The 27,384-nt window shown below is 45.5% G+C and overlaps 1 protein-coding gene across 1 annotated transcript in view; it reads left to right on the top strand.

Annotated features, from left to right (window-relative positions):
• Nucleotides 1-27,384, top strand: part of LOC121542181 (lipoxygenase homology domain-containing protein 1) — a 57,938-nt gene that overhangs the window by 6,936 nt on the left and 23,618 nt on the right. The window contains 12 exon segments of the mRNA XM_045208272.1: nt 4,775-4,815; nt 6,003-6,166; nt 11,399-11,449; nt 17,481-17,668; nt 18,580-18,663; nt 18,807-18,955; nt 19,014-19,136; nt 21,177-21,369; nt 26,030-26,190; nt 26,431-26,531; nt 26,682-26,853; nt 27,083-27,211. Coding sequence (XP_045064207.1) covers nt 4,775-4,815; nt 6,003-6,166; nt 11,399-11,449; nt 17,481-17,668; nt 18,580-18,663; nt 18,807-18,955; nt 19,014-19,136; nt 21,177-21,369; nt 26,030-26,190; nt 26,431-26,531; nt 26,682-26,853; nt 27,083-27,211 — 1,556 coding nt within the window.

Here is a 27,384-nt window from a genome sequence, read left to right as displayed (position 1 = left end):
AAAGCCATATGATACGGATGAGTGCTGGGTGTTCATCTCCCTTCCTCCCTGTCTGTTTTGTGGTCAGTCAGAGAGAGGGAGAGGGTGAGAGAGAACGAGAGAGAGAGAGAGAGAGAGAGAGAGAGAGAGAGAGAGAGAGAGAGAGAGATGCACAGAAATCCAGATCTGAAGCCAGGCATGGATTCACTCACGGCAGATTCGCTGCATTGGGTTCCCTGGAAGCCCTCTATGGAAGGAAACATAATACTCCTAATTGAGCCATCGCTCAATGATTGAATCCTGCCAGTTCTTATGATCTGACTTTTACCCTAGAGATGGATTGGACAGTGTTCAGGCTCAATGTTCAGCTGATGCTGTAAAGCTCGGGTATACCTATCAGCGTGACCACAAGAAGAAAGACAGGATAATAAATCAACTAAAGTAATGATGTGTCTCTCTCTCTCTCTCTCTCTCTCTCTCTCTCTCTCTCTCTCTCTCTCTCTCTCTCTCTCTCTCTCTCTCTCTCTCTCTCTCTCTCTCTCTCTCTCTCTCTCTCTCTCTCTCTCTCTCTCTCTCTCTCTCTCTCTCTCTCTCTCTCTCTCTCTCTCTCTCTCTCTCTCTCTCTCTCTCTCTCTCTCATTCTCTCTCTCTCTCTCTCTCAATTCAATGGGCTTTATTGGCATTGGAAACATACTGTACCAGTATAAAGTTTGGACACACCTACTCATTCAAGGAGTTTTCTTTCTTTTTACTATTTTCTACATTGTAGAATAATAGTGAAGACATCAAAACTATGAAATAACACATATGGAATCATGTAGTAAACAACAAAGTGTTTCGCCGGTCTACTGAGCCACCGGTCTGAGCGCACCACCTCGGCAACACCGGAATGGAAACCCAATGCACCCTAATCACCTCCAGCGCACCTGCACCTCATCATCTCATCACCACCCCTATATAGCCCTGGACTGTTCAGTGTTGTGTTGTGTAAGATTGTTAGTGTCTTGTCCTTGCTCTTTGTAGTTTCCCAGCGCCTCAACCAGCACCAGCAGCAGATTGCCCAGCTGAACGCCGCCATGCAGGAAGTGCTCCAAATGCTGCATAAACTGACCATCGCTCCGGATCCACCTCAAGGAGCGGCGAGTGCACCCAGTCCACCTCCTCCCGTGCTATCACCAACGTCTGAAGGACCCCTCGCCCTGCCGGAGCGCTATGATGGGAACATTTCGAAATGCAGAGGCTTCCTGCTACAGGTTTCACTGTATCTGGCGCGTCAGCGTGGGGCATCTCCATCGGACCAAGCCAGGATAGCGTTGGTGATTTCGTTACTGAAGGGAAAGGCGCTGGATTGGGCCACGGCAGTCTGGGAAGGAGGTGAGGCCGCGGCGCTTCCCTACTCCACCTTCCTCGCTCGGTTCAGGCCGGTGTTCGATCATCCCACGGAGGGAAAGGACGGGGGTGAGCGTCTTCTCCGGCTACAACAGGGAGAGGGGGCCGCGTTCGAGCACGCCCTGAGATTTCGAACGGTGGCGGCATCTTCCGGCTGGAATGAGTGTGCTCTGCGCACGGCCTTCAGGAGAGGCTTACGGGAGGACATCACGACGGAACTCGCATGTCGGGACGACGAGATGGACCTTGATACCCTCATCGCCACGTCCATTCGTCTTGATGACATGCTGAGAGACTGACGCTCACCCCAGCTGAGCTATGGAAGCTGCCCTGCCTCCGAGTCCTCACCCATGGAGGTGGGCAGCACCCCCTACACAACCACGGACCACAGATCTCCTGGCGACTCCCTATCTAGGTGGTATGACTCCCGTCACCGCTCCGTGAGTGTTCCGTTATCACCTGTCACCAAACCATTGTTTTTAGTTCCCCTAATGGTGAATGGTTCTTCCTTCTCTTCGCTTTCCACGGCAATGATAGATTCCGGATCAGCGGGGAACCTTATAGATAGGGAGCTGGTCTCTGAATGGGGGTTGCCCACTGTGCCACTGCCTTCTCCGCTAGACGTCACCTCGCTGGACAATAAACCACTTGGATCAGGCACCATTACGCACGTCACTCTCCCCATCACCATCACCATTCCCACACTACCGAAGCACCACGAGGAGCTGTCCACATCCACATCACCATTCCTACAACTTCACCGGATCGTCTTGGGATTGCCCTGGCTCAGACTACACAACCCCACCATCAATTGGATCACCAAGAGGATCACAGCCTGGTCCCCCTCATGCTGGAGGACCTGCCTGCCGGTGGTTTGTTGTTCCGGAGTCCCTCCAGCCCAACATTCCATGTGAGTACGCAGATCTCTCCGACGTATTCTCTGCCTCCAAGGCTAAGTGTCTCCCTCCTCACAGGTCCTGGGACTGCGCCATTGACCTGCTGGAGGGACAACACCCCCCGACGAGTCGCATTTACTCCCTCTCTATAGCGGAGACTGAGGCCATCAGTTCATCAGACACTCTACCTCTCCTGCCTCCGCCAGCTTCTTCTTCGTGGCCAAAAAAGATGGAGGACTGAGGCCGTGCATTGACTACCGGGGGCTGAACGCAGTCACCACCAAGTACCGGTAGCCCCTCCCTCTGGTCCCATCGAGCAGCTGCGAGGGGCCCGGTACTTTACCAAGTTGGACCTGAGGAGTGCCTACAACCTGATCCGAATCCGGGAAGGAGACGAGTGGAAGACTGCATTCAGCACTACCTCAGGCCACTATAAATACTGCGTCATGCCCTACGGCCTCGCCAACGCACCTTCTGTGTTCCAGTCCCTCGTCAATGACGTGTTCCGAGACATGCTGAGTAGACAGGTGGTGGTGTACATCGATGATATCCTGATCTACTCGGCTAAGTTCGAGTAGCACGTCAGGTACGTCAGAGCGGTCCTACTCCGCCTCCGGGAACACAACCTGTTGGTGGAATTCGCATTTCTCCCCCTTCACCAACAGGCCATCTCCTTCCTGGGATACAGGATCAGTCCCCCGGGGGTGTTCATGGAAAGAGCTAAGATGGATGCCGTTAGGTCTTGGCCAGTCCCCAACACCATCAAGGGCCTACAGAGCTTCCTGTGCTTCGCAAATTTCTACCGGCGTTTCATTAGGTCCTTCAGCTCCATAGCCGCCCCGCTCACCTCTCTCCTTAAGGGGGGGCCTCAGAAGCTGGCCTGGAACTCTGAGGCTGATGCTGCCTTCAAGAGGCTGAAGGAGAGGTTCACCACAGCGCCCCTCCTAAAACACCCAGATCCAGCTCGTCCTTTCATCCTGGAGGTGGACGCATCTGAGGAGGGCGTGGTTGGGGTCCTCTCCCAGCAGCAAGGTAAGCCAGAGAAAATGTATCCCTGTGCCTTTTTCTCAAAAAAGCTATGGAGTTGGAGACAGGGAGCTGTTGCCGGTGGTCCTCGTTCTGGAGGAATGGAGACACTGGCTGGAGGACGCAGTCCATCCATTCCGGATTCTCACTGACCACCGGGATTTGGAGCACATACGGGCAGCGAAACGGATGAACTCTTGTCAAGCCAAGTGGGCCCAATTTCTTACTCGCTTTCAATTTGTTCTACCGCCCAGGATCCCAGAATGGGAAAGCCGACACACTCTCCAGGATGCACCATACCGGAGAAAGGAAGGATCTGGGGGGTCCTATCCTGCCTCCGTCTCTCATCGTGGCACCTGTCGTTTGGGTTGTGGATGAAGTCATCCGCCTGGCGGCTCAGGAGGACCCAGCGCCTGCCAACGCCCCTCCGGGGCGCGTGTATGTACCCACCAGGGTCCGTGACCACCTGCTGATCTGGGCACACACCACCCTTACGGCAGGGCACTCCGGTATGACGCGCACCCTACATTCTCTCTCACAAAAATACTGGTGGCCCACCTTGGCTACTGATGTCTCCCGCTATATCAACTCCTGTTCCCTATGTGCCCAAACGAAGACACCTCGGAACACCCCGGCAGGCAAACTAGTTCCTCTCCCAGTGCCTCAGCGACCTTGGTCACACCTGTCCATAGACTTTGTCACCGACCTCCCACGTTCTGACGGCTTCACCACAGTCCTGGTGGTCGTAGATCGGTTCTCCAAATCATACCGTTTTTTGCCACTAACTGGTCTTCCTTCTGCTCTCCAGGTCCTGAGGTCCTGTTCCAACAGGTCTTCTGGCATTATGGACATCTGGAGGACATCGTCTCGGACCGTGGCCCCGAATCCACCTCCCGAGTGTGGAAGGCTTTCCTGGAGAAGATTGGGGCCACGGCCAGCCTCACTTCCAGGTATAGGCCTCAGTCGAATGGGCAGGTGGAGCGCATGAACCAGGAGCTGGGGACATTCCTTCGTTGCCACTGTCATGACCGGCAGGGTGAGTGGGCAAGGTTTTTATCCTGGGCAGAATAAGCCCAGAACTCCCTCGTTCACTCCTCCACGGGGCTCACTCCCTTCCGGTACGTCCTGGGGTACCAGCCGGCCCTGGCCCCTTGGACACCCAGCCAGACCGATGCACCTGCTGTCAACGAGTGGTTCTGCAGGGCCGGACAGGTCTGGGACTCCGCCCAGGTCCATCTCCAGAGGGCCATTAGTTGGCAGAAGGACCAAGCCAACCGCCAACGCAGTGAGGCCCCCGTATTCCAGCCTGGTGATTGTGTCTGGCGGTCCACTAAAAATCTCCCTCTCCGCCTGTCCTGCAAGAAACTAAGCCCCCGGTTTGTGGGGCCTTTTAAGGTCCTCTGTCTGATAAATGAGGTATCGTACCAGCTGCTCCTTCCCCCTCACTACCGTGTCTCACCCACTTTTCATGTGTCTCTCCTCAGGCCGGTGGTTCCTGGTGCTCTGGCGGATACCGTCCCCCGGGGTACGCCCCCTCCGCCCCTGGACATTGACGGGAGTCTGGCGTATGCGGTGAGGGGCCAGCTGGACTCCAGGTTCCGTGGGGGACGGCTCCGTTACCTGGTGGACTGGGAGGGGTATGGTCCTGAGGAGAGGAGCTGGGTTCCGGCTGGGGACGTTCTGGAACCCAACCTAATTCGGGACTTCCACCGTCGCCGCCCTGACCGGCCCGCTCCTCGTCCTCGGGGTCGTCCTCCAGGCTGGCGATGTCCTGGGGTGGGTGCTGCGCCTCCGGGGGGGTACTGTACTGTCACGTCTCCTCCTGTTGCCCCCCTCCGGTGCTCTGATTCGCCGGTCTACTGAGCCACCGGTCTGAGCGCACCACGTCAGCAACACCGGAATGGAAACCCAAAGCACCCTAATCACCTCCAGCGCACCTGCACCTCATCACCACCCCTATATAGCCCTGGACTGTTCAGTGTTGTGTTGTGTGTGATTGTTAGTGTCTTGTCGTGTACTCGCTCTTTGTTGTTCTCTTGCTCAGTGTTAAGTAAACCTTTACATTGTTGATGTCTGCATCCTGCCTCTTCGTTTCCTCAGTACTCGTCACAATATTTGATTCTTCAAAGTAGCCACCCTTTGCCTTGATGACAGCTTTGCACACTCTTGGCATTATTTCAACCAGCTTCATGAGGCAGTCACCTGGAACTATATGTTTACATTGCCAAAGCAAATGAAATAGATAATAAACAAAGTGAAATAAACAATCAAAAATGAACAGTAAACATTACACTGACAAAAGTTTGAAATGAATAGAGACCTTTCAAATGTCATATTATGGCTATGTGCAGTGTTGTAACGATGTGCAAATAGTTAAATTACAAAAGGGAAAATAAATAAACATAAATATGGGTTGAATTTACAATGGTGTTTGTTCTTCACTGGTTGCCCTTTTCTTGTGGCAACAGGTCACACATCTTGCTGCTGTGATGGCACACTGTAGTATTTCACCTAGTAGATATGGGAGTTTATAAAAATTGGATTTGATTTCAATTTCTTTGTGGATCTGTGTAATCTGAGGGAAATATGTCTCTAATATGGTGATACATTGGGCAGGAGGTTAGGAAGTTTCCACCTCATTTTGTGGTCAGTGTGCACATAGCCTGTCTTCTCTTGAGAGCCAGGTCTGCCTATGGCAGCTTCTCTCAATAGCAAGTCTCTCTCTCTCTGTATGAGGTGGTGACTGTCGTCGGTAATGTGAGAGGGGCAGGCATAGATGCTAATGTATTTGTCACTCTTTGTGGAGACTTTGGCATCACTCCCAAAGTGCACCTGTCCAGCAAGTGAGTTCAATCGTATTTCCCTAATACATATGTGTCACGCCCTGACCTATAGAACTCTAGTTAGTTTGGTCAGGGTGTGCATGTTTAGTTCTAGGTTGTTGTATATCTATGTTTAGAGTCTAGTGGTTATACTTCTATGTTTGGCCGGGTATGATTCCCAATCAGAGGCAGCTGTTGCTCGTTGTCTCTGATTGGGGATCATACTTAGTCGGCCAGTTTTCCTGCCTGGGTTGTGGGATCTTGTTCGTACTCTGGTTTGGCTTGTATGTGTTTTAGCCATAGTGAGTGTCACGTTACGTTGCCTTTTGTTGTTTTGGTCGAGTGTTTATCCAGTTTAAATAAACATGTTCGCATACCACGGTCTGACCCGTCTCTCAACGATCGTGACAATATGTTAGCTCTGTGGTATTACTGAAAATAAATGCTGGAATACATCACTTACTATAATGAACTACTAACTCACAAAGGCTCAGGATTATAAAAGGACAAACTCAAAATCATGTTCCATATAATCGTATAAACATAATACTGAACTCAAAATGCTCGGTTAATATGTTTTATCTTTAGTATTCATTTATTGATATTATTAAATGAGATTGTAATTCAGTGACTTCTTTCAAGGAATGTATGGCTTATGTTTTTAATCCTAATTCATGAACGTACAATGCATATTTGGGTGTTGTAAATAGGATGTACAGTGTGGAATTTGTGCAGAAAAAAAGGTTTTCTTTGCTAACTCTCTAATTCTCCAGCACAGAAAATAGGTATTTTTTTTATCAATCTACCTAAGGATTATTATTTATTACAGTATGATTACTTCCTTTTGTGTTGCATTGTGGGTATGAGTCTGTATAAGAGTGAATTCCTGTAACTTTAAACTCATGAACCTCATATAAGCTGACTAAGTGACGCTGTACTGACGTCAACTATCAAATCAGTACAATTGTCACAAAAAGCTACTGATAATTTTAACTGGCCTTATAACGTTTACCAGGAGGTAATTGAAATTATAGTGCTTGATGGAAATGCTCCATAACGAGAGGAGGCAAATCTTCTAATGCATTTGATAGAGGCCTGGCTAAAGTACAGAATGCACTCTTCTATACAGCCACATAATGGACACACAGTGTATCTGGAGTAAGGAGGACCTACGTGACATGGCCGGTCTTCTTTTCATTTAGAGCAAATTAAAAAAGACCATGATGTCATTTCTAGATAACACACTTAATCTGTGTTGGTAATATGAGGACCTGCACAGGGACTGTTATCATGCAAGTCGCAGGCTCTCTTTATCACTACACACCCATGAATACGCAGAAAGAGTTACATTTTACATTTTAGTCATTTAGCAGACGCTCTTATCCAGAGCGACTTACAGTTAGTGAGTGCATGCATAATTTTTTTGTTTTCCGTACTGGCCCCCCGTGGGAATCGAACCCACAACCCTGGCATTGCAAACGCCATGCTCTATCGACTGAGCTACATCCCTGCAACTGAGCTACACCTGAGTTACACATATACAGTATACTGTACCTAATCTACAGTACACTTGTCTACACCTTGTCATTCATGTCATTCTCCCCATCACATTAGACACATTGACTCAGTATGTAACATATGATATACACAGACGTACATAGATACTGTACACATACATATACACAGTGCCTTCTGAAAGTATTCAGACCCTTTTACTTTTTCCACATTTTGTTACATTACAGCCTTTTTCTAAAATTGATTAAATTGTTTTCCCCCCTCATCAATCTACACACAATACCCCATAATGACAAAGCAAAAATAGGTTTTTTAATTTGTTGCTTATTTATTAAAATTACAAAAAGCAAATATTACATTTACATAAGTATTCAGACCCTTTACTCAGTACTTTGTTGAAGCACCTTTGGCAGCGTTTACAGTATTGAGTCTTCTTGGGCATGACGCTACAAGCTTGGCACACCTGCATTTGGGGAGTTTCTCCCATTCTTCTCTGCAGATCCTCTCAAACTCTGTCAGGTTGGATGGGGAGCATTGCTGCACAGCTATTTTCAGGTCTCTCCAGAGATGTTCGATCGGGTTCAAGTCCAGGCTCTGGCTGGGCCACTCAAGGACATTCAGAGACTTGTCCCGAAGCCACTCCTGCGTTGTCTTGGCTGTGTGCTTAGGGTCGGTGTCCTGTTGGAAGGTGAACTTTTGCCCCAGTCTGAGGTCCTGAGCGCTCTGGAGCAGGTTTTCATCAAGGATCTCTCTGTACTTTGCTCCGTTCATCTTTCCCTCGATCCTGACTAGTCTCCCGTCCCTGCTGCTGAAAAACATCCCCACAGCATGATGCTGCCACCACCATGCTTCACCGTAGGGATGGTGCCAGGTTTCCTCCAGACCTGACACTTGGCATTCAGTCCAAAGAGTTCAATCTTGGTTTCATCAGACCAGACAATCGTGTTTCTCATGGTCTGAGAGTCTTTAGGTGCCTTTTGACAAACTCCAAGCGGGCTGTTATGTGCCTTTTACTGAGGAGTGGCTTCCGTCTGGCCACTCTACCATAAAGGCCTAATTGGTGGAGTGCTGCAGAGATGGTTGTCCTTCTGGAATGTTCTCCCATCTCCACAGAGGAACTTTAGAGCTCTGTCAGAGTGACCATCGGGTTCTTGGTCACCTCCCTGACCAAGGCCCTTCTCCCACGACTGCTCAGTTTGGCCGGGCGGCCAGCTCTAGGAAGAGTCTTGGTGGTTCCAAAGTTCTTCCATTAAAGAATGATGGAGGCCACTGTGTTCTTGGGGACCTTCAATGCTGCAGACATTTTGTGGTACCCTTCCCCAGATCTGTGCCTCGACACAATCCTGTCTCGGAGCTTTACGGACAATTCCTTCAACCTCATGGCTTGGTTTTTGCTCTGACATGCACTGTCAACTGTGGGACCTTATATAGATAGGTGTGCGCCTTTCAAAATCATGTCCAATCAGTTGAATTTACCACAGGTGGACTCCAATCAAGTTGTAGAAACATCTCAAGGATGATCAATGGAAACAGGATGCAACTGAGCTCAATTTCGAGTCTCAAAGCAAAGGGTCTGAATACTTATGTAAATAAGTATATTTATTTAAAAAATGTATATCATTTATTTACAATTTCTAAGAACCTGTATTCGCTTTGTCATTATGGGGTATTGTGCGTAGATTTCTGAGGATTTCTTCAAATTAGTGGATTCGGCTATTTCAGCCACACCCGTTGCTGACAGGTGTATAAAATTGAGAACACAACCATGCAATCTCCATAGACAAACATGGGCAGTAGAATGGCCTTACTGAAGAGCTCAGTGTCTTTCAATGTGGCACCGTCATAGGATGCCACCTTGCAAACAAGTCAGTTGGTGAAATGTCTGCCCTGCTAGAGCTGCCCCGGTCAACTGTAAGTGCTGTTATTGTGAAGTGGAAACGTCGAGGAACAACAACAACTCAGCCGCAAAGTGGTAGGCCACACAAGCTCACAGAACGGGACCGCCGAGTGCTGAAGAATCGTCGGTCCTTGCTTGCAACACTCAATACCAAGTTCCAAACTGCCTCTGCAAGCAACGTCAGCACAAGAACTGTTCGTCAGGAGCTTCATGAAATGGGTTTCCATGGCCGAGCAGTCGCACACAGGCCTAAGATCACCATGCACAATGCCAAGCGTCGCCTGGAGTGGTGTAAAGCTCGCCGCCATTGGACTCTTGTGCAGTGTAAACGCATTCCCTGGAGTGATTAATCATGCTTCACCATCTGGCAGTCCAACGGACAAATCTGGGTTTGGCGGATGCCAGGAGAACGATACCTGCCCCAATGCATAGTGCCAACTGTAGTTTGGTGGAGGAGGAATAATGGTCTGGGGCAGTTTCTCATGGGTCAGGCATGGCCCCTTAGTTCCAGTGAAGGGAAATCTGAATGCTACAGCATACAATGACATTCTAGTCGATTCTGTGCTTCCAACTTTGTGGCAACAGTTTGGGGAAGGCCCTTTCCTCTTTCAGCATGACAATGCCCCCGTGCAAAAAGCTAGGTCCATTCAGAAATGGTTTGTCGAGATCGGTGTGGAAGAACTTGACTGGCCTGCACAGAGCCCTGACCTCAATCCCATCAAACACCTTTGGGATGAATTGGACCGCAGACTGCGAGCCAGGACTAATCGCCCAACATCAATGCCTGACCTCACTAATGCTCTTGTGGCTGAATGGAAGCAAGTCCCCGCAGCAATGTTCCAACACCTAGTGGAACGCCTTCCCAGAAGAGTGGAGGCTGTTATAGCCAAAAAGGGGAGACCTACTCCATATTAATGCCCATGATTTCGGAATGAGATGTTCGACGAGCAGGTGTCCACATACTCTTGGTCATGTAGTGTACAGTATAAGTCCATGTGTCAATATGTAATTAATTACAAATAGTTGTGACATATAACTTTAATTATTGTTACCGTCATTACTACCGAGGAGGAGTAAAGTTTCACCTTACTCAGATATAGCCTTTATATACTGTATGTTCTACTTGTATTATGGGATGATCAATTAACATTTGCACCATGATACATGTAAGTGTTGGCCCTGGTTTTGAACAGGTCTGAGGGATTGGAACAATGAAGGCGGAGCGAATTGCAACATTTTGGAATTCTAATGGAATTGTGGAGATAACTGCTCAAATGACATGAATTCCAAAGTTTGTGTTGGGGTTGAATTGTTTTGTCAATGTCAGTCCGCCATTTATCCGCCATTTATCCATCGTATCTGATTCACCACGGCTGGCAGTGGAGGACCTGCCACAGAGACACTAGCCATCTGCCACTGTCAGAGGAGGGGGTAGACTTGTGCCAAAACCCCAGACTGGCTTTGGTCAGGTGTCCAATTCTACCACCCTGTGACAGAGACAATATATTAGCCCACTGGTTCAGATACTGAATAGATTGTCTTTCAGGTAACACCTTATTTGATCGTTCTTATGACATTTACAGTATATGCAGTGTCATAAATATGACATAAGACTTGTCATGAGGTGTCATGTACAATACATTCAAGTTCACTCATGTCAAAGAAAGTGTTACCATTGATATTTAAGAGGGGACAACAGCATATTGGGATGCAGTCTGGCATGAGACCATCATTGTGCCACACACTAAGCTGATCTGTCAGAAGCTGCAATTTACCAGATATATCTTTATCCCTATTTCTCTTGTAGTCTGTCTCTCCCTTTTGCTCATGCTCGCTATCTTTTCTCACATTACAGAAGCCGAACGGCATTTGAGAGAATTAAGATGGATCAAAACACACAATGTGGGGCCCTTGAAGAAGCTGAGGTGCAGTATGACAATGGCGTCATGGTGGCAGAAACCACTGGTTTAATTCAATGTACACTACATTATAATAATATCAGCATACTCATTGTACTGTAGTCTCAGACTGAGCTTAGAATGCCTGTGGGGGATTTCCTCGGAAATACCACTGAGTGTTAAGCACCATCTGTTCTTTGGGGGTTGTGATGGTGATGGTGCTAGAGATGGGATCTGGGTCACATCCCAGTCCTAAAAAGTGAAGATACATAGATTATGTCTGAGTGACTGCAACACACTGGGTGTTGGTAATAGCCTAGATATATCTTTTGAGGAGTGAATAAAAAATAAAAAAACATCTGCATTGCTGCAGGTCATCTGAAAATATGCAAGTGCAAAATACAAGCAGTTTTATCTAGACCATCATCATTATCCAGTTCAATGTGTTTTGAAACTAGCTTACAGTAGAAGAATGTGCCAGGGCTAATTGTAAATTTACCACCATCTAAATTAATTGGCCTAGAATTTCTGATAAAGTAGGGTAGCTTATTTAATCCCTAAAATGCTACTTTGGGCGAAATTTTTTCTCTGCAAAACTGCATAACTACGCAATAATAACTTAAAAGGCCTAGGCTACTCACGATGTTGTAGAAGGACTGGTCTTGTGTTCTTTCATGATGTGACGTCTGTGAGAGTCATGCATTTTGCCGCGGATTTCTTTACACCTGTAAAAAAAACAATCGCTGCATGGACATCGGAAAATATGTTTAAAGATCATTCAAACGAGTGGCGTTTGGTAATGCAAAGTGGCTTTTGCACACCTGTCCGGGAGTGAAGTTTGGCCTCTTCTTCCCACCTGAGCTCAGGATCACATTACCAAGCAGAGGTCTTCACAAGTTCAACGACCCGACTGCTGCAATTGATTTTATCAACAAGAACTAGAAGGAAACTGCTCCCCCAGACTGACCGGAGCATCGAGATGGATATTTAGCCTATCTGAAGTGCACTGTTTGATAGGTAAGGCCCGACACATAATATAATAATATGTAGCCTATGACAGTGCTTCCTGTTTTTTTATTTGCATTATACGTACATTTCCCTCATTGTTGGCTGAAATAGTAAGCCTCTATTCATATAATAATTATTTTGTCATTGTTTTCTATGTAGGCTTGAGGAACAGGTTCCCTTTTATTTTGTCGAGCTATAAAATGTCATGCTGCCTATGTTATTTGATTTAACACCCTTGTGTCACTTTACTTGGCACTATTGGTAAACTGTGCTTTCAATATTGTTTTTTTGTATATTATTTTCTCTTTTAAAATATAATTGTCACAACGCTCCACTTGGTAAGAGTTTAGCCTAGCTGCTGGAACCACTATGTTTCCTGGAGAGTATTTAGGAGCTTGTATACTAGGGGGGGATGCACGCGTCTTGTTTGGGAAGACGCTTCAGCGGGTGGGTGGGAGGTAGTTCAACTGTTTTTTGTTTTATTTTTTCTCGTATGTCAGGTTCGGTCTTCCGCTTACATATAAAAGCCTACACTGATTTCCTCTTTTTCCAAAGGATGACTCAACAACCTAAAAAAACATTTGTGCCTTTCTGTCTTCACTTCCAGATATGACCTCACTTATTAATCTTGGGTGGCGATTTCAATTGCTGACTTAATCCTACTTTGGATCGTTCTTCCAACAAAATTAGCACACCTGCTAAGGTTATCAAAACTTTTCTTGAAGAGTTTGCCATTACAGACCCCTGCCGTTTTTTCAATCCAACTAGTAGGGAATATTCATTTTTCTCCCATGTCCATCACACGTATACCCGCATTGACTACTTCTTAGACAACAGACTTCTTTCCTCTGTACGCTCATGCTCATACAATTCCATTGTCATATATGATCACGCCCCTCTGACTTTAGAGCTATCAGTTGGTGGTGGGACTGAGCCTCGTGTACCTTGACGTTTTAATACGCGCTTGCTGTCTGATGAAAGTTGTCAACTTTCTGACTACTCAGATTTACGTTTTTATAGCTACTAACGACACCCTCGACGTTTCAGCATCTGTTCTGTGGGAGACATTTAAGGCCTACATTAGAGGTAAAATCCTTTCATACACTAGTTTTGAAAGAAAAAAGAGGAAAAAAAGACTCTCTGAACTGACAATTTGTGTTTTACAGTTAGACAGTACTTACGCTACCTCACCATCCCCAAATGTGTACAGGGATCGACTCTCTTTACAAGCTGAATTCAATACCTTGTCAACAGACCAAATTGAGAAACTGCTGCTTAAGTTCGTGACATACTCACTATGAGTATGGTGACAAGGCAAGTATATTGTTTTCTCATCAACTTCGCCAGTCTTCCTCTGCTCTACAGATTTCTCAAATTCAAACACCTACAGGTGCAACAATAGATCCCCAGCTAATAAATAACCAGTTTAAGGACTTCTATGCCTGTTTATACACTAGAATAGCAGGAAATTAGCTTTAAAACTGCACAAATTTTGCTCAGCTCCATGGGGAAATTTGTAGAATTGCAGGAAATTGACTTATAAATTCTAAAATGTCTCTACATCGCCAAGATGGCGGCCTTTAAAATTCAGCTGTGCCGACAGCGCCCACTGCAAACTCAATATCACTTATCACTTTTGAACACAATTGAACAATAAATAGCCTATTACCTTGTCGACAAGTTAACAAATGATATGTATGTCTCCAAAAGTTAAAGAATGGGATTAAGCCAGTGGCTCAAATGGAACTATCCAAGCAGTATATACTCCTCTTTTAAATGTTGATATTTGGTTGCATTGTCAACTGAACACAATTCAATAAAGACTATATATACAAAAGTATGTGGACACCCCTTCAAATTTGTGGATTTGGCTATTTCAACCACACCCGTTGCTGACAGGTATATAACATCGAGCACACAGACATGCAATCTCCATAGTCAAACATTGGCAGTAGAATGGCCTTACTGAAGAGCTCAGTGACTTTCAACGTGGCACCGTCATAGGATGCCACCTTTCCAACAAGGCAGTTCGTCAAATGTCTGCCCTGCTAGAGCTGCCCCGGTCAACTGTAAGTGCTGTTATTGTGAAGAGCAACAATGGCTCAGCCGCGAAGTGGTAGGCCACATAAGTTCACAGAACGGGTAGAAATCGTCTGTCCTCAGTTATAACACTCACTATCGAGTTCCAAACTGCCTCTGGAAGCAACATCAGCACAAGAACTGTTCGTCGGGAACTTCATGAAATGGGTTTCCAGGGCCGAGCAGCCGCACACAACCCTAAGATCACCATGCGCAATGCCAAGGGTCGGCTGGAGTGGTGTAAAGCTCGTCGCCATTGGACTCTGGAGCAGTGGAAACACGTCCTGTGGAGTGATGAATCACGCTTCACCATTAAATCTGGGTTTGGCGTATGCCAGGAGAACACTAACTGCCCGAATGCATAGTGCCAACTGTAAAGGTTGATGGAGAAGGAATAATGGTCTGGGGCTGTTTTCGTGTTTCAGGCTAGGCCCCTTAGTTCCAGTGAAGCATACAATTACATTCTAGACAATTCTGTGCTTCCAACATTGTGGCAACAGTTTGGGGAAGGCCCTTTCCTGTTTCAGCATGACAATGCACCCGTGCACAAAGCGAGGTAAATACAGAAATGGTTTGAGATCGGTGTGGAAGAACTTGACTGGTCTGCACAGAGCCCTGACCTCAACCCCATCGAACACCTTTGGGATGAATTGGAAAGCCGATTGCGAGCCAGGCCTAATCGCCCAACATCAGTGCCCGACCTTACTAATGCTCTTGTGGCTGAATGAAAGCAAGTCCCCACAGCAATGTTCCAACATCTAGTAGAAAGCCTTCCCAGAAGAATGGAGGCTGTTATAGCAGTAAAGGGGGGATAAACTCAAGAGATGTTTGACGAGCAGGTGTCCACATACTTATTGGCAGGTAGTGTAACTTAAACAACACATCCTAGATATGAATGAATGAAATAATCTTATTAAATACTTTTTTCTTTACATAGTTGAATGTGCTGACAACAAAATCACACAAAAATGATCAATGGAAATCAAATTTATCAACCCATGGAGGTCTGGATTTGGAGTCACCCTCAAAATTAAAGTGGAAAACCACACTACAGGCTGATCCAACTTTGATGTAATGTCCTTAAAACAAGTCAAAATGAGGCTCAGTAGTGTGTGTGGCCTCCACGTGCCTGTATGACCTCCCTACAACGCCTGGGCATGCTCCTGATGAGGTGGCGGATGGTCTCCTGAGGGATCTCCTCCCAGACCTGGACTAAAGCATCCGCCAACTCCTGGACAGTCTGTGGTGCAACGTGGCGTTGGTGGATGGAGCGAGACATGATGTCCCAGATGTGCTCAATTGGATTCAGGTCTGGGGAACGGGCGGGCCAGTCCATAGCATCAATGCCTTCCTCTTGCAGGAACTGCTGACACACTCCAGCCACATGAGGTCTAGCATTGTCTTGCATTAGGAGGAACCCAGGGCCAACCGCACCAGCATATGGTCTCACAAGGGGTCTGAGGATCTCATCTCGGTACCTAATGGCAGTCAGGCTACCTCTGGCGAGCACATGGAGGGCTGTGCGGCCCCCCAAAGAAATGCCACCCCACACCATGACTGACCCACCGCCAAACCGGTCATGCTGGAGGATGTTGCAGGCAGCAGAACGTTCTCCACGGCGTCTCCAAACTCTGTCACGTCTGTCACATGTGCTCAGTGTGAACCTGCTTTCATCTGTGAAGAGCACAGGGCGCCAGTGGTGAATTTGCCAATCTTGGTGTTCTCTGGCAAATGCCAAACGTCCTGCACGGTGTTGGGCTGTAAGCACAACCCCCACCTGTGGACGTCGGGCCCTCATACCACCCTCATGGAGTCTGTTTCTGACCGTTTGAGCAGACACATGCACATTTGTGGCCTGCTGGAGGTCATTTTGCAGGGCTCTGGCAGTGCTCCTCCTGCTCCTCCTTGCACAAAGGCGGAGGTAGCGGTCCTGCTGCTGGGTTGTTGCCCTCCTATGGCCTCCTCCACGTCTCCTGATGTACTGGCCTGTCTCCTGGTAGCGCCTCCATGCTCTGGACACTACGCTGACAGACACAGCAAACCTTCTTGCCACAGCTCGCATTGATGTGCCATCCTGGATGAGCTGCACTACCTGAGCCACTTGTGTGGGTTGTAGACTCCGTCTCATGCTACCACTAGAGTGAAAGCACCACCAGTATTCAAAAGTGACCAAAACATCAGCCAGGAAGCATAGGAACTGAGAAGTGGCCTGTGGTCACCACCTGCAGAATCACTTCTTTATTGGGGTTGTCTTGCTAATTGCCTATAATTTCCACCTGTTGTCTATTCCATTTGCACAACAGCATGTGAAATGTATTGTCAATCAGTGTTGCTTCCTAAGTGGACAGTTTGATTTCACAGAAGTGTGATTGACTTGGAGTTACATTGTGTTGTTTAAGTGTTCCCTTTATTTTTTTGAGCAGTGTAGTAAATAGCCTAAAGTTAAGGCTATTTTACAAACTAATGTAACATTCAACCTTAAAATGAGAAACACATCCATTGGCACATTTTGAGGCTACTGTAACAATAAATGCCTTCTTATGTAATCATACAAAGCGTGCATGTTCAAGATAGCATGCATAGGTCGACGCAGGAGATCTTCACAATTGTTGTAATAATCTGTGCAGACTCTCGAACGGCATTGATCACTTGCACCATGTACTTTCAATGTAATCTCACCTGCAACTCAACATTAGGAAGGTGTTCTTAATGTTTGTACACTCAGTGTAGGTTGTAATCTCATTGATCAACGTCTCAACCAAATATTACCCCGTTATCCACATTAAAATGACGTGGTGTGCCCAGTTCGGTTGGTCGCAAAATTGTAGCTAGTAGTTGCGAGATTTTTTGCAATTGTTTGGTGTTTCTTTTAACAACAGTGTTGTGTATAGAAGGTGTCAGAGTATCACAAGCCCTAATTGTCAAATGAGGAACTGTTGCCTCCAATAGCTGACTGCCACTGTGTCCCCAGGGTTGAACATGACAACACAGGTGGCTTGAATGCCAGCTGGTTCCTGTACTGGGTCGTGGTCACCGACATGAACCGTCCGCACATAAGGTTCTACTTCGCATGCAACAACTGGCTGAGCCGAGAGGAGGGGGACAGCCTGTATGTCAGAGATCTGCTGGGCAGCCTCAACCCCATGGATGTCCCCAAATGTAGGTCAATCTGGAAAGCACACCTTTACACACAGTACAGGATACACATCCACACTACATAGAATATAGAAGGCGACACTGCATGAGGCCCATGGGGTTGAGGCTGCTCAGCAGATCTCTGACATACAGGCTCGAACCAATTGCACTGAACACTATCTACAGTGCATACAGTATAAGCTGCAAAGTATACAGCAACTGAAACCAAGATTTGCATAATTTAGGAGCTGCATCTTACATAGCCAACTTGATTTGTAGTTAATGCACACTTCATGTTCTTAAAGGTAAGTTACTCTGCCTACTGTTACTTGTGGGTAAGGTGCTTCATGGAGCCTAATCGTCCGGTAAACCTTGTAGTCCTCTTGTTACAATGTGACCTTCATCTTACATCTCATTATCAGACAGAGAGAGAAGGATGCAGGGTGCATTTGTTTTGGGGCCAAATGTGACCATGGTAGTAGACACAGATCATGCCTCCGCTCGTGCCTACTTTTCCAGTATATTCAAGACTGGATGAGTGGTCAAAGATGAACCGTTATTCCTGACAGCTGTCACGGGACCAGACACACCCTGACAGGCACACTCACACACACCTACAGTAGACCTATTAATATTTTACCTGGAAACCGGCTCATTTGGGATTAGAAGAAACTCTTGACTGTCTGATGTCTATTGTGAGAAAAAGGGAGGAGATGCACACAAACTCGCACAAGGCACGAGATTAAACAGGAATTAAGGTGAGGTTAGAGGTTACGGTCAAACTTAAGTTTCAGTGACAGTGATTGCATAACATGAAAAGTATCACAATGGCTGTCTATACCCCATGTGAAATATCATGAACAGACCATAACCAGTTCATGAATGTCCTATCCTCTTTGATATTCTGTTGTTTAACAGATCATGTATAAATACAGCGAGTGTGTTCACCTCTGCCGAGAAGGGCAGTGGGTCAGATGGGGACGTCTTCCTGAATATCTTTGGAGATCATGGTAACACAGGTGAGATAAGACACTTTTCGTGCTTTACAGTTGTTCTCTGAGTCCGCTGTGAGAATACAAGCACTATTCTTTCTGTCATTAGCTGTTTGATTTCATTCTATATCACTCTATATTCTATATGGTTTCATTTAATAGCATCAAAGGGGAGAGGTGGCTGGCCAGTGACAAAGATAACTTTGAGCGAGGCACAGAGGACAAGTTTACTATTGAAGCACCAAACATGGGAAGGCTGAAGAAAATCACCATTGGCCACAACAACAGGGGCTCATCAGCTGGATGCTGTGTAGATAAGGTATACACACACACACATACACTCACACTCACACTCACACACTGTTATCTGTCTCCAGGTGGTGATTGATGACATGGAGAATAAGGAGGTGTATGAGTTTCCAGGGAATCGCTGGTTTGCCATGGATGAAGATTATGGGAATATACAGAGGGACGTGTTGTTGGGAGCAACACAACCCATAGTATGTGGAAACATTTCCCAACTCTTAGTACAAAACTCAAAACAGATCATCCAAAAGGCAGTTTATTCGCAACTTTAAGCACATTTCCAGTTGACTAAGTACAACTCACAAAATCACACAGTAACTTTTCACCAAACCTAATCAGTATTTTATCTAGAAATACCTTTCGTATAAAGTAATTGCCTTTCACAATGTAATGATCACACTACTTTTCATATGATTATCTTCTAATTTTTAAAAATACATTTGACCATCACTTAATCCAACTGCGCTTAATGGTTAATCACTTAACCATTTGGTAAACCTATAGATTTTAAACTGGTTTGTTAACTATATATGGATTTTGAGAACTACAGAAATAAAATGTGTGTTTGTAAAGTATAAAAATCTATATTACATGTATGATACATGATAACCATATATAATGACTACTTGTTATTAGTAATTGATTTCACATAGTGGTAACCACAATTGGTCACCATATACACTGAACAAAAATAGAAACCTGAGCAGAGAAAAAAATAAACTTAGATTTTCCATACGCACAAAAAGTGTATTTCTCTGAATTTTGTGCACAAATTTGTTTACAACCCTATTAATTAGCATTTCTCCTTTGCCAATATAATCCATCCACTTGACAGGTGTGGCATATTAAGAAGCTGATTAAACAGCATGATCATTACACAGGTGCACCTTGTGCTGGGGACAATAAAAGGCCACCTTAAAATGTGCAGCTTTGTCACACAGCACAATGCCACAGATGTCTCAAGTTTTGAGGGAGCGCGCAATTGGCATGTTGACTGCAAGAATGTCCACCAGAGCTGTTGCCAGAGAATTTCATGTTAATTTCTCTAACATAAGCTGCCTCCAACGTCGTTTTAGAGAATTTGGCAGTAAGTCCAACAGGCCTCACAACCGCAGACCACAGGTAACCACGCCAGCCCAGGACCTCCACATCCGGCTTCTTCACCTGCGGGATCGTCTGAGGCGGTGTAGGGGGGTATTTCGGTCTGTAACAAAGCCCTTTTGTTCGGAAAAACTCATTCTGATTGGCTGGGCCTGGCTCACACCAATGGCTGCACCCCTGCCCAGTCAAGTGAAATCCATAGATTAGGGCCTAATGAATTGATTCCAATTGACTGATTTCCTTATATGAACTGAAATTCTTGCATGTTGCATTTATACTTTTGTTCAGTATAAAAGGGGGCATGTGAACACTTGCAATTTCTTTCAACATGGAGCAGGATAGACAGCAAGGGAGAGAAATAAATCAAAGAGCACGTGGACAAGGGGCCTGTCAGAGCGGTGGTCATGGGCCCCATCAAAGAGGTAAAATAAGTGGGCAGAGGCCTTTCCATGGCAGAGGCTGACAGATTAGTTCATCCCAATCTGAAAAGATTGTCAATTCGATCATGAGACAAAATCGGTAAGTCTGCAGGATATGCACTATATTTGACATTTTTGTCATTTAGCAGACACTCTTATCCAGAGCAACTAGGGTTAAGTGCCTTGCTCAAGGGCATATCAACAGAACCTTGTTGCTCAAGGGCATATCAACAGAACCTTGTCAGCTCGGGGATTTGAAACAGCAACCTTTCAGTTACTGGCCCAACGCTCTAACCACTAGGCTACCTGCCGCCCCACTATGCTTAACCATTACAGTTACATTAAATTACATATTGTAATGCATGTAAATTCACAAAACATGTTACAGTAGTCTTATAGTATGATCTATTGACAGTATACTCTGTTCTACCCTCAGAATTGACTGAAGATTCCATGTTGGTGTCAGTGGCCGTGTGTGGCATCCGACAGCCTACCAACAATCGCCTGCCTTTTGAAGAGGCACCAGGTATTTATGAAAAACATTTACCTGGTGCCTTTTGAGAGAAACAACGACTGGGTGAAACAACTGTGGGCTGAGTATGTTCAGGTACAGCACTATATACTGTATTACTGATACTATTTGATGCATATGCTACTTAACAATATCATATTGGAACTATACTGTAAAAATAACTAACCAAAATATATTTTTAGATGGTGATGGTGCTTAATGCTGCTGTGAACCATCACAAGTATATCTTTGTTGATGAAATGGGCTTCAACCTGGCCAAAACTCAGCGCCAAGGGCGGAACCTCAACGGCCAACGGGCGACCGTCCTAGTGCCTGGACAACGTGGGGGAAAAATCTCCATGTGCTCAGCTATCTCCGAAGATGGTGTGGTAGGACGTAGGCCATTACTTGGATCCTACTACACTGCACACCTCATTGTGTTTCTCAGTGTCAGGTTCCACCATGCAGAGGTGGTTCAGGCATGGTTTCGGGCCCATCCCCAATTCGTGACCCTATATACCTGCCCCCATACTCTCCTTTCCTCAACCTTATTGAGGATTATTTTTCAGCATGGAGGTGGAACACACTCTAAAAATAAAAGGTTCCTGGAGTGGTTCTTCAAATTGAAACTGTGGGGGAACCCCTATATGTTCTTCAAAGAACACCTTTTAATGGATCCTCAAATAACCTTTTTGAAAAAACTTTTGGGGTCAAGTTTTGAACTACCCCCCCTCCCATATTATTATTAATAATAATAATAATAATAATAATAATAATAATAATAATAATAATAATAATATGCATAACAATAACAACAATAACACAATATTTTAGTTGTCAGTGTTCTCCCACTTAAAAAGATGAGAGAGGCCTGTAATTTTCATCATAGGTACACGTCAACTTTGACAGACAAATTGAGAGAAAAAAATCCAGAAAATCACATTGTAGGATTTTTTATGAATTTATTTGCAAATTATGGTGGAAAATAAGTATTTGGTCACCTACAAACAAGCAAGATTTCTGGCTCTCACAGACCTGTAACTTCTTCTTTAAGAGGCTCCTCTGTCCTCCACTCGTTACCTGTATTAATGGCACCTGTTTGAACTTGTTATCAGTATAAAAGACACCTGTCCACAACCTCAAACAGTCACACTCCAAACTCCACTATGGCCAAGACCAAAGAGCTGTCAAAGGACACCAGAAACAAAATTGTAGACCTGCACAAGGCTGGGAAGACTGAATCTGCAATAGGTAAGCAGCTTGGTTTGAAGAAATCAACTGTGGGAGCAATTATTAGGAAATGGAAGACATACAAGACCACTGATAATCTCCCTCGATCTGGGGCTCCACGCAAGATCTCACCCCGTGGGGTCAAAATGATCACAAGAACGGTGAGCAAAAATCCCAGAACCACACAGGGGGACCTAGTGAATGACCTGCAGAGAGCTGGGACCAAAGTAACAAAGCCTACCATCAGTAACACACTACGCCGCCAGGGGACTCAAATCCTGCAGTGCCAGACGTGTCCCCCTGCTTAAGCCAGTACATGTCCAGGCCCGTCTGAAGTTTGCATTTGGATGATCCAGAAGAGGATTGGGAGAATGTCATATGGTCAGATGAAACCAAAATATAACTTTTTGGTAAAAACTCAACTCGTCGTGTTTGGAGGACAAAGAATGCTGAGTTACATCCAAAGAACACCATACCTACTGTGAAGCGTGGGGGTGGAAACATCATGCTTTGGGGCTGTTTTTCTGCAAAGGGACCAGGACGACTGATCCGTGTAAAGGAAAGAATGAATGGGGCCATGTATCGTGAGATTTTGAGTGAAAACCTCCTTCCATCAGCAAGGGCATTGAAGATGAAACGTGGCTGGGTCTTTCAGCATGACAATGATCACAAACACACCGCCCGGGCAACGAAGGAGTGGCTTCGTAAGAAGCATTTCAAGGTCCTGGAGTGGCCTAGCCAGTCTCCAGATCTCAACCCCATAGAAAATCTTTGGAGGGAGTTGAAAGTCCGTGTTGCCCAGCGACAGCCCCAAAACATCACTGCTCTAGAGGAGATCATCGAGGAACCACCTTAGTTGGTGGGGGTTCTTGCAGGAACCTACCTGCCCAACTGAAACATTTGGATTTTCATTTGAAAGGACAGCATTTAACTGACACATTTCAAGATCTCCTCAATCTAAGGTAAGGTCTGTCCCTTGTATGATCTAAATTGATATTGTTTTATGATGATACCATCTATCTTTTCATATTTGTGCAAATCTTTCTAAAACAGAAAATGTACACAATTCAATGGATATCAATCAACAAAGAGGTAAGACTATGTGTGAAGGTTAGCTGTCTTGGGTGCAGTTGTGTGTGTCTGCAGGTGTGCAGACGAGAAGGCATACAAAGGTATGTCAATTGGTATTGGTATGTTATGCAGATCACATGTACCATCCTCCTCCCTTACCTCTTCAATGAAAATCCCAGAGGCCTCTACATTATGGACAAGGTATGTGTATGAAAAGTATGAACAGTTTTTTTTCATTTACCACAAAAACCAAGGTATGAGTACTGTTGTGTAAAAAATCCTACAATGTGATTTTCTGGATTATTTTTTCTCAATTTGTCTGTCATAGTTGACGTGTACCTATGATGAAAATTACAGGCCTCTCTCATCTTCTTAAGTGGGAGAACTTGCACAATTGGTGGCTGACTAAATACTTTTTCCCCCCACTGTATTATACTGTACAGGGCAGCGGGTAGCCTAGTGGTAAGGGTTGGGCCTGTAAACGAATGGTTTCTAGTTTGAATCCCTCAGCCAACAAGGTGAAAAATCTGTTGATGTGCCCTTGAGCAAGGCACTTAACTCTAATTGCTCCAGAGTCACCGTTGATAATGGCCGACCCTGGCCGTGACCGCATTCTCCGAGAGTGTCCCAGGGAGAGTGGGATATGCAAAACACACATATTCCAATTCTCACATGCGTATTAACACACTCGTACATCTGTGAAATAGGACAAATAAGGTTTACCCTTTACCTGCATACTGTGCCAGAGAATTCTATTATATCATGTTAAAATTAAATGAATATATTTACAGTGTGTACAGTGCCTTGCAAAAGTATTCATCACCCTTGGTGTTTTTCCTATTTTGTTAGATTACAACCTGTAATTTAAATGGATTTTTATTTGTATTTCATGTAATGGACATACATAAAATAGTCCAAATTGGTGAAGTGAAATGGAAAGAAATCACTTGTTTCAAAAAATTCTAAAAAATGAATAACGGAAAAGTGGTGCGTGCATATGTATTCACCCCCTTTGCTATGAAGCCCCTAAATAAGATCTGGTGCAACCAATTACCTTCAGAAGTCACATAATTAGTTAAATAAAGTCCACCTGTGTGCAATCTAAGTGTCACATGATCTCAGTAAATATACACCTGTTCTGAAAGACCCCAGAGTCTGCAACACCACTAAGCAAGGGGCACCATCAAGTAAGCGGCACCATGAAGACCAAGGAGCTCTCCAAACAGGTCAGGGACAAAGTTGTGGAGAAGTACAGATCAGGGTTGGGTTATAAAACAATATCTGAAACTTTGAACATCCCACGGAGCACCATTAAATCCATTATTAACCACAACAAACCTGCCAAGAAAGGGCCGCCCACTAAAACTCACGGACCAGGCAAGGAGGGCGTTAATCAAAGAGGCAACAAAGAAACCAAAGATAACCCTGAAGGAGCTGCAAAGCTCCACAGCGGAGATTGGAGTATCTGTCCATAGGACCACTTTAAGCCGTACACTCCACAGAGCTGGGCTTTACGGAAGAGTGGCCAGAAAAAAGCCATTGCTTAAAGAAAAAGCATTTTGGTGTTCGCAGTTTGGTGTTCGCCAAAAGGCATGTGGGAGACTCCCCAAACATATGGAAGAAGGTACTCTGGTCAGATGAGACAAAAATTGAGTTTTTTGGCCATCAAGAAAAACTCTATGTCTGGCGCAAACCCAACACCTCCCATCACCCCGAGAACACCATCCCCACAGTGAAGCATGGTGGTGGCAGCATCATGCTGTGGGGATGTTTTTCATCGGCAGGGACTGGGAAACTGGTTAGAATTGAAGGAATGATGGATGGCGCTAAGTACAGGGTAATTCTTGAGGGAAACCTGTTTCAGTCTTCCAGTGATTTGAGACTGGGACGGAGCTTCACCTTCCAGCAGGACAATGACCCTAAGCATACTGCTAAAGCAACACTCGAGTGGTTTAAGGGGAAACATTTAAATGTATTGGAATGGCCTAGTCAAAGCCCGGACCTCAATCCAATTGAAAATCTGTGGTATGACTTAAAGATTGCTGTACACCAGCGGAACACATCCAACTTGAAGGGGCTGGAGCAGTTTTGCCTTGAAGAATGGGCAAAAATCCCAGTGGCTAGATGTGCCAAGCTTATAGAGACATACCCCAAGAGACTTGCAGCTGTAATTGCTGCAAACGGTGGCTCTACAAAGTATTGACTTTGTGGGGGTGAATAGTTATGCACGCTCAAGTTTTCTGTTTTTTTGTCTTATTTCTTGTTTGTTTCACAAAAAAAATTATTTTGCATCTTCAAAGTGGTAGGCATGTTGTGTAAATCAAATGATACAACCCTCCCAATCCATTTTAATTCCAGGTTGTAAGGCAACAAAATAGGAAAAATGCCAAGGGGGGTGAATACTTTCGCAAGCCACTGTATTTATTTTGGCCAGAGCAGAAGTAATATTTATACACACTATGTGCTGTACCAGAGCTTTCAAATACACTGAGGCATTTGTATTCACAATGTAGCTACCCGAGTTCTCTCAAGAACACCCAATGAAAAAGTACAGGAATACTCAAAATGATAGAATACCTACATTGCCACTGAATAAACCTGTAACCAGATGACTTCACTTGATGAATACAGTTCTATCCTACAAGTGATGAACTCCTACTTAGTGATTATGATGGATTGTGGTGCATTAGCCCACTCTCCATCATCCTGCCATTGTCTAATTGGTTAGTGACATGTTGCTCTGCCCCCTTTGCAGTGATAAACTACGAGATCACGGCGGTCACGGGGAACATGCGCAATGGTGGCACCAACGCCAATGTGTTCTGCCAGATCTATGGAGAGGAGGGCAAGACTGAGCTCATCTGCCTCAAGAGCCGCTCCAACAACCTTGAGCGCGGGACCACAGAGATATTTAAAGTCAGACACAGTCAGTGAACCAGTAAAAGAAGTCTACTGACTACACATTCATTGGTTTCAAATTGTGGGAAAAGTATTTTCCTTTTGTGAATTAGTTGGATTCATGAAGAGTACAGCTATCATTGGTTTTGAGAAGACTTAGCATAAAATCAGTCATTCTGCCATGTTGTGGAGTGGAGTGATGAGGACAAATCTCTGAATAACCACCATTGGCCTGTCTTACTGTCTCTCACCCCACAGATCGAGGCACTGAACGTGGGCAAATTATTCAAGATCTGCATCGGGTACGACAGTTCTGGTATGGGCGATGGGTGGTTCCTTGAGACGGTGGACTCGCCATGGTGCAGATGGAGGCAGCGAAGGAGAAGCCGAAGGATGACAAGAAGGACAAGAAGAAGAAGAAAAAGAAGAAGAAGAAAGAGGAGGATGAGGAAAAGGGGCATGTGACAGAGCTCCAGAAGGTGGTGGAGAGCGTGACCTTTCCCTGTCAGCGCTGGCTGGCCCGCGACGAGGAGGACGGGAAGATCATGGTGGAGCTCCTCCCAGAGGACCTTGGAGACCTGGAGGGCTTATGTGTACGTCAACATCTACGGAGAGATGGGCGACAAGGGCGAGCGGAGACTCAGGAAGTCAATCAACCTGAACACATTTGAGAAAGGGCAGGTGAGACATCTGTCAATATGATGATGATGTCAATATCTGAGTCGCTGTTGAACTACAACCTCTTTCCCATTGACCCAGCTGTTTGACCTTTGTGCATGGTCCCCTGTTGTTACGGATCAAATAAATTAAAACAATTAACAATTATTGATCATTGAACAGATACCTTTTATTAACCTTTTATTTATGCCTTTGACCTCTGACCTTTCCCGTGGTTCCCTGCTGGGTTCAGGAGGGCGTGTTCTCCATCCTGGCCATCGATCTGGGTGTTCTGAAGAAGCTGAGGATTCGCCATGACAACAGCCAGCCTCATGCCGCCTGGTTCCTGGACTGGGTGGAGATAGTAGACAACAAAGACCATGTAAGGGAGGGGAGGAGGCAGGCACGGGATTACACAATAGGAGAGGATTATTAACCACTTTACTACACCATTTGAGATAATATTGCCTTTTCTATTTTATTATTACCACTTATCTACATTCTACACCATATGACACACCATGCATGTATATCTATAGAGCTAGGAAGGTGATT

The sequence above is a fragment of the Coregonus clupeaformis genome, chromosome 27 (assembly GCF_020615455.1).
Source record: "Coregonus clupeaformis isolate EN_2021a chromosome 27, ASM2061545v1, whole genome shotgun sequence".
Classification (NCBI taxonomy): Eukaryota; Metazoa; Chordata; class Actinopteri; order Salmoniformes; family Salmonidae; genus Coregonus; species Coregonus clupeaformis.
The sequence above is the reverse complement of the archived record's forward strand: the minus strand, read 5'-3'. Positions and strand labels throughout refer to the sequence as shown.